At 31.6% G+C, this 10,510-nt stretch overlaps 1 protein-coding gene and 1 long non-coding RNA gene across 3 annotated transcripts; both read right to left on the bottom strand.

The window, feature by feature from the left end:
- Window positions 1-290: 290 nt before the first annotated feature.
- Window positions 291-4,109, bottom strand: LOC117343991 (bone morphogenetic protein 1-like). Of its 2 annotated transcripts, none has more exons than XM_033906584.1 (8): window positions 3,732-4,109; window positions 3,158-3,245; window positions 2,640-2,767; window positions 2,117-2,275; window positions 1,775-1,840; window positions 1,476-1,565; window positions 1,204-1,301; window positions 291-612 (listed from the first exon to the last, which is right to left on the bottom strand). In XM_033906584.1, exons 2-8 carry the CDS (start codon window positions 3,238-3,240, stop codon window positions 583-585), a joined length of 654 nt encoding a protein of 217 aa, XP_033762475.1. In that variant the 5' UTR covers window positions 3,241-3,245; window positions 3,732-4,109; the 3' UTR covers window positions 291-582. The 2 variants fall into 2 exon arrangements, with proteins under 2 accessions (XP_033762475.1, XP_033762474.1); XM_033906583.1 differs by having other exon boundaries at window positions 1,775-1,843; window positions 3,732-4,094.
- A 620-nt stretch (window positions 4,110-4,729) lies between these two features.
- On the bottom strand, window positions 4,730-9,368 carry LOC117343430. The gene is made up of 4 exons (XR_004536014.1): window positions 9,206-9,368; window positions 8,993-9,091; window positions 7,138-7,231; window positions 4,730-4,840 (listed from the first exon to the last, which is right to left on the bottom strand). It is a non-coding gene; the product is annotated as an uncharacterized LOC117343430 (long non-coding RNA).
- Between the last annotated feature and the right edge of the window lie 1,142 nt (window positions 9,369-10,510).

Genomic DNA, 10,510 nt, shown 5'->3' with positions numbered 1-10,510 from the left:
GATCACTGCACCAATATATATACTTCTGTTGTACAGCAACCCTCTAGTGGAATGCGAGTTCATGGAGATGATGGAGATGATGCAGTGGATGGCATAGTGACAAGTAACCAGCTGTCATCCTCTCCATGTTGTGATTACGATGTACATTATCAAATATATCTCAGTTCTATTAAATAGATGCAAAGACATTTTATTGTAATTATCTGTAATTGACGTATCCCTAAATCAACTCTTAGAGGAAACAACTATTTAACATTTCAATTTCTGGTAAAAACATTTCCAAAACCTTGTCGAGGATATTGTCCCTTTATTTATCTTAAGTGGTTTTCCCGATTTGGTCTTCTGGTAATCTGGTGATAATAACAACCAAATAACTAATGATAACAACGATAATGACAATCACGATGATTGTTAAACAATAAAAACAGAAGATTAATATGCATATAACTACACTTACTTGTGTTTTCTCATTTCAGATAAATCAAAAGAAAAGTAATTTGAAAATTGCTTATATTTCTTATTCACCATACTGCTCATTTGGCCGCCAAAAAAGTATTCAAAGTTCATTCAGGTCTCCTTGCCTTACCAAAGATTAAAGTTAAAGTTCATGACCTGAAATGAAAATATATTCATATTAAATTTGTGGACTACAATACCGCAATGAAAAAATAAATGTTTTAGTTCGGAGTAAATAGTTTATCGGCGTGAGAAAGCGTTCTAAAGATATAATCTATGTAGGTAAAGTTAAAACAGGAAGATATACATTATTGTAATGCATAATCAATGTATTTCAACGGGGTTTGGTTATCTGTTCTTCATCCATGATGTAGATTCAATAAATATATTTATAATGCTACTGATTACTCTCCATTTTAAATAAAGATTCCCTTATTATGAGAAAATAATAAAGTACGCAATTCATATAGTTATCCTTTTCTATTAAAGCAAATCGCCATTGTTACACTTGCTCGAATAGTTTTTAGATAATGAGTTTAGTTAAATTTGTAAAGTTTTAGTAAGCACAATCGTGGTAATTATAATAATATAGTATATAACTAATAAATCATCAAAGTATCGACTTTAAAAGTAAACAATGACATCTGTGAATAATTATAATATAATTTGTAAGTTTCATCATGAATATTGATTAATTATTTTTATACGTTTTGTAGCAAATTTGATAAGTGATCTACAATTACTCACATCCGGGTTAGTAAAGATATCCCAGGGTGGCCTATGACACAGGGTGCAGTCTTGGAAACAGTCAACACCGGAGTAGGTACAGCACATACCGCACGGCGCTATCAAATAACGATTTAAATTTTAGCCCGTAGTAATATCGCTATACATTTACAATAAAACGCCCATGAAATCTACACGTATATTCAGCGTCGATTTACGATTGTATTTTGTGAATCCAGATTGAAAACCTTTTACGTACATGTAGTATGTTTGATATGAAATGAAGAACTCACGCAGTGCCAACGAGATCCTATCAGCTTCCGGTAGTTTAGGTACCACTGGGGTTATTTCAGATGCCAAGGTTGTATGAGATACAGCTGATGCTACACACAAAAATGATATTACAGAAATAAATGTAAAATTAGGCGAATGGTGAGATTATTTTGATAATATTGATAATAATTGAAATATTGTTTAAAATAAAGTGCATGAAATTTTCATAAAATGGATTGTATCATTGATATAGTTATTGGTAAAGTATATATTTTTGCAATGAAAATGCGGTTCGTACAACGCAAATACATCTACTTACGTTTCTCTGTCACAACCTGCGACCTTGGTCCAGCCCCTTTTCCTTTTGCGGTTTTAAAGCCTGGCACTACTGGAAATAAAATTCTGATTAAACGAGATATCTTCCAGAAATTAACTAATCAGAGTTTAACGAATGGGATAACCAGTCTAATGTCGATACAAAATATAACAAACCGTATAACCAGTATAAACGAAAAACGATAGATGTCTTAAACTGTTAATTAAAAAGGAATAACCCCGGATATTTACTGAGAAATTTATCGTAGCTTTGATGTTTTGACTTTTCTAGAACTATTAATTGATACTGTGTAATGTAAATTTGTTGGTCTTTTATCGGCGGTACCAGCTGATGAGTAGCGAAGAAGAAATCCTGTCCTGGAATCGGTTCCATCACTGAAGAATTTGAGGAATACTTCTTTCTCGGAAACATTGAACGATATTTTATCCCACTGGTTACGTTTACATATACTAAAGAGTGTTGTCTTTGGGCCATCCTTGTTTTCTGTAAATAGGAAATATTGATGAGATACAGTATATAATGTAAGGGAAGAATGAATAATGTGATTCCTAACGAAAAAATAAATGACTGATTCTGTATCAATTGGATTAAATTTAAACTGACCAATTCGTGGACCGACAGAGGTGAATTTGAAGACGTTTGATAGATATGAGAAACATTGCTGAAACCGGACGCGGCTAGTAAAATAATTGTTTCCAAATACATTGTACGTTTTATACAAAACAAATCAACAAACATATTTTTCGGAATATTGATGTTCCATTTCTTCAAATTATATACAAAATCGATTAAATATGACATTGATACTGTTGTGTGTTGTATACAACTTTAACTAAAGACAACATACTTTTGTATGCTTCTACGTAGTCGTAGCTGCAATCGTTGTTGCCTTCCTCAATATCAATAAACAAGAACTCGAGGTGAAGACTGTGCTTTTTCGATAGTGCTTGGATAGTCCAGTAGCAAATGGTGTTCCTGGCAAAATATAAGGACATGAGAAATGTTATCTTTTTGTTTCCATTACATGTAATTTAAGCCGGAAGCTTCATAATACCATTACTGATCTGACCTTAGTATACCCTTACTAAGATAACAACGAAATATAAGACTATAGGTAGAGAATAAAATATATTACTACACCCCTATCAGTATCAGTTCATACAAATTGTGATATAATATACTTTATACTTATTTATTATAAATTTTAGGTATATCATTTGAACAAAATGAGAACGGAAAACTTAACATATGAAAAGGTGAATATAAACAAAATGTTTCCCTGATAGCATCATGACGAAAATCCTTAACAAATAGACATGTATAAACGAGCACAAGAATACAAACATATCAAATACATTAACGTACGTCGGGTATTCGTCAGGGAAACCTGGTGACGTCAGATACTTATCTGTCTTTGTTGCAATCAAAGTCTCGTTCTTACAGTCCATCGTAGCTGTAGTATTAGAAATGTTGATCAAAGTTTGATATAAGATTAAGATAAATTATGCCAATTGCATGTTATGGGTATTGAATAGTTATATGGTTGTAGAACATGACGTGCCATCCGTCTCAATCTGATATTCATAGCCAGCAATAGGATAATATACGAACTGTTGTTTTTTTTTTTTTTTTTTTTTTAATTTTTATTTTATTTTATTTTTTTTTTGTTTTTTTTTTTTTGATAAATACATATAAGTTTATGTTTAAATTGCAGGAGACACGAGGATTATAATTAAAAACGAGAAAAGTTAACGTATTAAGTATTACTATCTGTATAGTAGATATTGAGGAAGACATAAAAGTCTATAAGAGGCTATAATTCACTATATATGCTGTAAAAATATCATAACGCCTTTTCCAAGACATGCATATCTAAGGCCCAAGATATTAGCATATTGCCAAACTATAATATATTGCATGCCGATTTGTTGTAACTCACGTTTCGGATAGGTGATGGCCAGTAGAATAACCGTGAAACCTCGCTCTCCTTTCTTTTGTTTATGTCCTGATGTAAACACCACCAAGGCCTTCCCACTACTTGCGTCCTTCAGATCAGTACTCGTAGACTGATCTGTGAAATTAGACACGAGGGCAGCAGTCGTGTTCTCGTGATGTCCTAAAGATATGTTTATGCGTTCAATCAATACAAAATTGCCAGACAATAAGTAGATTCATAATTATTTTTCTCGTTTTTCTTGTTCTTGATTTTTCGTTCACTGTTTTGTTTTCGATTTCCTCTCCTTTCTTCGATTTAGCGTAAAACCGTTTCTGTTCATATATTTCTGAATTCAATTGTGATTCTAATGTATTTATCAGTTTCATTAATGAACTGTATCATGGTATAATAAATGCTGTTATCACCAATTAATAATGTTAATACGAGGGATGATTGATATGTTGTGAGCCTCATATTGAAGGATGTGGATTTTTGATTTTGTCCATTTTGCAAAAGTTGCTGGTCTTACTTTACTTTAGAGTGCCACTTTGTCGAAATAAACTATTCAAACGAGGCAAGGCATTGGGTACACGTCCCTAAATAGTCAGAGAATAGTTTGACTCAAAAGAACATCATTGAGTACTTCCTTCAATACGGGGCTCGCAACATATCAATCGGCCCTCGTACCAGTTGTATCAGCGCGAATCTGCTGTAACCGTAATGGAACGCATGCTACCAGCTGAACCGAACCGGTTGGTACCACTTGGGTCTACGATATTGGAACTGAGATGACAATTATGCCATTTTGCCTTTTGACCACCTTTGGACATTTTAGGAAACAAAACATGCCTAAGATTATATTAAAAGGAAAATGTTTAAAGAGATTTCATACATATCGCATAGAATTAAAACTGGTTTAATACTTTTAACTGTTAACGATATATCTATTAAATTGTTAATTGTAGGAATTGATAGCAAAAATGAATTTAACAGGGAACATACCGTCATATATACTAATGTAGTCGTCATCCCCGAGCCAGACTCCCTTCAGCTGCACCAGGATGTGAGCTGATGGATGAGGTGATGATACCTTCCAGGAGCATGTCATGTTGCTAAAATAAATCAATTGTCATTCTTCATACTTTAAATCAAACATGTTAACTATTCTTAATCATGTTTTGATGAATTCAATATTTTATACGTACATGTGGATGCAGTTATGTGATTTGTTTCAAGCACTTCCGTTCCTGCGCATTAAACATGTAAATGATACACAATTACAGCACGATATGCTGTTAACACCGACCTCATTCATTTCAACAAATTTTATTGACATTTGATGGTATTAGTCAAAAGGATTAAATAACAGGCCAAGCCTATATAAATTTTCTCCTATGGTGGCAATTGGATTGCATAAATATAAAATTAATATATAAATTTACTATGAAATGAAAAAATTACATGTATAACTAACATTTAAGGGAGATAACTCAAACATAAACATTCACACATCATTAATACATTTTGCTTATATATACATGTATACATAATATTTGATAATAAAATATTTAATATGAACTTTATCTATAAGAATAATTCATTGACAGGCATTGACCTCCATTCGATATGTATAACAGTTCATTGAATGTCGTGTCATCCTTAAATAATTACACGGCTGTTAACAGCAATGTTTAAATTAACTTATCTTCTATGTCTCATAACACTATTCAGCGCACAGGTTATGCTTGTAATAACATGAAAAGTTAACAACATTTGTATTTCCTGGATAAATATTTAGTTTTTCAATCAACATTTATTAACAATGCAAATGTAATATCTCAATGTTACATTTTCACGGTCACATTCATCTTTAGCTTCAAGCATTGCAATTGCAGAGGTAAGTAACCTTTGCAAATCCTATGTTTAATCATTATTTCAGTGTAAAGTGCACAATAAGGTATATGCCTTATTTTAAAAGTCGTTTAGATAGTATGGTCTATACTGTGTTAGAACGATTGTAAATTTGTATTTTTATCAGTTGAAAGGGAAATAACAAAGTTTGTTTCAAGGTTCCATTATCACTTTCAAACGCTACATTCCATGTTCTTCATTACTTTACACAACTGATAATAAAAGTCATTTGGGCACTTCTTGTGCTCTAAAAGCATTTCTAGACTCATCGGAATATTATGGATGACTTTATTATAGCAGTAATACATTGATATGCAAGAACATATCTTCTGTACACAAACTTCTTGCAGTGATTCGAGTTATTTAGGTAATATAAATACAATCTTTTAGGTCATACATAATAAGATATAAAAAATCCATTCGCTAAAATATATTCTTATTTGTTAATTTAAAGTGTTTATTATGCCAAATAGGTATTTTAAATATACATTAATTATTAATTTATTTTATTTATTGCCATTTATATTAATTTGTTTACTTCCCTATACCCTCTATGATTGAATTACATATTTCATTTCCAGAATAGGTTTTTAGAGTTCAAATTAAAACGTCAGCAAGGACTTAATTATATATAATCTCCGTATTGGCGAAAGATTCTTTTACTTTAGTTCTTAATTAATGCCTGAAGCTTCATTCACTTTTCGTCATAATTTAATTTTGGTATTTGATGTTAAGTCGACATTAAATTCTAAACAGGACGAAAAAAGTTTCCAGTTTTTCTATAGCAGGTGTTCAATTCCAGATAATAAATGTCAACATGGTATTTCTTGTCGCCAATCAATACTTACTCAATATCAATATTTACTCTTATTAATTTTTAGATAAAAAGTTTATTTAAATTTCTTTGATGATTTCTTTGTTCCACATCAAATAAAAAAAAACCTGTCATAAGCATATTGAGAACTGCGTATATTAGCTCAAGCGATTACAAACTATTCAGTATCATTTGACGAAGAAATAATGTCAGAATTTAGTTGTTATTCAAGTTTACGTTCCGGTGAAAGTTTACTCTGGTTAGTCGTCATGAACTTTTAAGGGAAGGGTCATCGCATTTTTCAATCGTATTAGTTCGCACTCCTCAGGGATGTCAATGTTTGTTTTGCCTCCGTGGTTCATAGAAACAATCACATGACGTGAACCAATAAAATTGTTGAAGTGATGCAGAAATACTCGTATTATTATGGTTCAGAACACAAGTAAAAAAAACCATGACATAATTGGTAATCGGTTATTGACCGAATCCGTCTTACGTTGTTTTTATTCTTTGAATACGCTCACGTCTAGCGATAAGCACATACGTAAGATATAAAGTAAAAGATGATTCATTCCTAAAAAGGAAAAATATTTTACATCGAGATAACTTATTTATCAGCATAATATCATTATTGTGTTGATTTTTTTGTCATTATATGTAAGAATATACAAATGGCCCGGATACCTTTGAAATCCCCCTGTACTGACGATATGGATTTCTTTTTTCTTGTATATGGACAGCTCCACGGACTGCTGGCTTGGCCCGCATTGGGATTTGACTGTAACCCAATAATACTGTTATCATTAAGTCATTGAAACGGAACATTCTCAACATGTACATTCATACCGGATCTGATATTTGTAAACACGTGAAATTCTAAAAGTATATTTAGATGTTTATATCCGAATATACAGAAACAAAAATTAAAAGGCAAAACAGAAAACAATCATCCATTATTTTCAATAAATTATATTTAAAAATCGGAACTCTAAATTGCCGGAAGGGACTACAGAATAATGGCGTGTTTTTAATTCTTAGACAAGAATTTCTGAATTTTAAATTTATCCTCATACGTTATTGACCGTTTTCATTGTATAATGAAAAATATAGATCGTGATATGAGTATGGTTTTCAAGCCTGTAGGAATCCGGCACACTTTCCACAAAAGTATTGTACAAAGAAAACACATGTCAGAGGTTATCCTCAACGAATGTAAAGATGGTATATGCTGACTAATTAATCTTATACTACGTCCTACCATGAACAAAGTTAGTGATTTTGTTAGAATGCAGTAATGTAAAATAACCTTTAAAATGGGATAAAGAAGTGAATTATGTCTTTTTAGCGTAACAATAAGTGAGAGTTTTTCTGCTTGATATTTTTTGAAGCAAGTGTCATTTATAAAACTGATACGACTTTCCAGAATATTATCATATCTCCGGTATGGCTAGTTTTGTAGATTAACTGTGAATGTTTTTAGGTTAACTGTTAATGTGTCATCATGATCATCGTGTTTTTGTCTACAGCAACACTTATTTTATCTAAATAGTAACAACATGCATACACAGGGTTCTCAGTACACACGTGTTACAGTGATTCATTTCAACCTTAACGCACGCCATACAATTCTGACAGACGAATTTGTTTTCTGTCTCAACAGTGCAAAAATGAAAATAACAAAAAATCTGTGGTATTCAGAAAAGAGGAGTACCTTACACATTGTTAATCTTCAAAGTTATGGACATCATGCCCCAGGTTCGTGCTTTGTTTAATCTCATGTTCTTAATAGGGATATGATTTCTATAAAGGCGCCATGTGACATTTGCAATTTGATGTTTCAGTTCTTTGTTAAGTAATGTTTGCCTAAACTAGTCTTAATGACAAAAAGAGGTCGCTCTTCACAACGACTTTGCTCACACTGAACGAGTGTTGAAACATAACTCGTGAAGGAAAGATATCTAAATACCGCAACATTATCTAAATATCTTGTAGCATTTGTAAAAATTTATTGATAAAGGATTGTCAAAATTTAATACAACTGATACATCAGATACTACACTATACAGATAGATTACAAAAATGCACCTTGATGATATAATTATAAAATACAATTTCAGAATAACTGCCTGCGTAAGATAACAGATAAAGAAAATAAATTGAAATAGTAGATTATTTTGTTTTCATGATCAAAATGGTATGTCAAAAACTACCCACAGGAACCACAATTTATTTATTTTCACTCAGAGTCAACAAATTATGTTCAGCTGTACAGACTTAACATGAAATACCCCTTTTCTAAAATCGAGTAAATACACTAGCCACATTATAATTCTGATATTGCTATGACTATTGATTGGCAATAGATAAAAGAAGGCGTCCTGTAATTAATCTTTCTACCTTGATGTTTCGATGCCTTAGCGATAAAACCCTACTTATTCTTACTTCCAGGTCTATTAATTCATTATAATGTCCAAAGATTTTGGATGAAAATGTGAAATGGTGAATATATTACAGAAGTGTATAAATATTCTTAACATACCTTGTGAAGCTAGTGTTAACACTAACAATATAGCGAATGGAAACATCATTTCTCAAACAGAGGAAGATGGTTGGAGAAGGCGGCTTCTATATAGACAACCTGCAACATTATAAATCTAATTAATTGGCATAAATAAATACAAAAACGATTATGTTCACCCTTATATTATGTCATTGTATGACACAATAACTAAGAACATGAACAATGACTTACCTTCACTGCTCAGCGTGAATAGGTGTTCAGTCCGAAGAATGGTAGACGAGGGTAGCATATACAATGTATACCCGAAATTACCTGTGGAAATCAATCGTTAAATCAGATTCTCAGTAACTTACATTAAATCAACTTTAACACATATAGGAGTGAACTGCATTAGTGAAATCATGCGCAAATGTGACTCATATCCTTACGTATACAAAAATAATGTAATACAAATGGCGACGTAATGGGTTTTGATGAAAAATGGTTATGAAACCATTACCACAGCATGCTAATATGCACCACTTGTTTAAGGTAGAAAGAGCCGTCATGATACACCATGGTGTAACTGAACTTACATATGTATGGTATCTATTTTCACGTTTGCGTAGACCCATTTTGTTTTCTCAATTAACTTCCTAGCATTAACATTATACAATATAATACAATGAATTCAACTTCCATTTGAAAGTTTCTATATAAAGAATACATGTAAAATTAATAGCAATTAAAACAATTCATTTAAGGGACCGAAACCAGCATCATACTTAATTCACTATTCATATATAATATTATTTGCATTAGTAATATTGTGTTACATACTTCCATAAAGACAACGATCTATTGAACATGGCTGTGTCCATGGAAAACAATAAAAATAAAACAGAAATTGAAACCGCTTGTAGTTTTCATGTTACAAAACAATTCTTAAATTGTTTTATCATTTAGATAAAAGAAGATGCTACGTCGATTACAAACTAATTTTATTCTTGACATAAGTGTTTTATGTAGTAATTCTTTTATTGGGTTTTCCATCGGGTACCTTTTCAGGTACATAACTATCAGACATGATTGTATAACGTTTTAGATAAACAAAACAGGTATCCCTAAAAAATGACCTTTGTAATTGTTTCAATCGTTTTATCATGCAAGGAGAAGTCATGTCAGTTTAGTTTTCATTATAAACGTAACAGCGCAATTGTGTCTGTAAACCTAAGCTGGTTTTTCGACTTGAATTATTCGACCTGTTATAACGATTATAAAGCAATCAAAAACTAAATCTAATAAAGCTGCATTCTTAATTGAATATTTATGTTTCTTTTTGATGTTGTCGAATTGCATAATTCTATTTTATCGCTAGCAAAATCTGTAACATCTACCTTCTGTTATTTTTTCTTTGTGTTTTTAATGCTTGCATATCGCACAATTACTGTATTTTTATTATTCGAAACGTTTCATGGGAAAGTATATATGCTACTATCTATCAATGTAAAAATCACAATTGAAAGATGAAAAAAGTCCGTTCCCTGCTGGTTAGAT

The sequence above is a fragment of the Pecten maximus genome, chromosome 15, assembly GCF_902652985.1.
Source record: "Pecten maximus chromosome 15, xPecMax1.1, whole genome shotgun sequence".
In the NCBI taxonomy this organism is placed as follows: Eukaryota; Metazoa; Mollusca; class Bivalvia; order Pectinida; family Pectinidae; genus Pecten; species Pecten maximus.
The sequence above is the reverse complement of the archived record's forward strand: the minus strand, read 5'-3'. Positions and strand labels throughout refer to the sequence as shown.

Excerpts from the sequence above, each read along its gene's own strand:
- LOC117343991 (XM_033906583.1), bottom strand. The coding sequence starts at position 3,240 with ATGGACTGTAAGAACGAGACTTTGATTGCAACAAAGACAGATAAGTAT. Across the intron at positions 2,276-2,639 it reads CTACGTAGAAGCATACAAAA|AAAACAAGGATGGCCCAAAG; the intron begins GTATGTTGTCTT and ends TCCTATTTACAG. Across the intron at positions 1,566-1,774 it reads GCAGGTTGTGACAGAGAAAC|CATCAGCTGTATCTCATACA; the intron begins GTAAGTAGATGT and ends TTTTGTGTGTAG.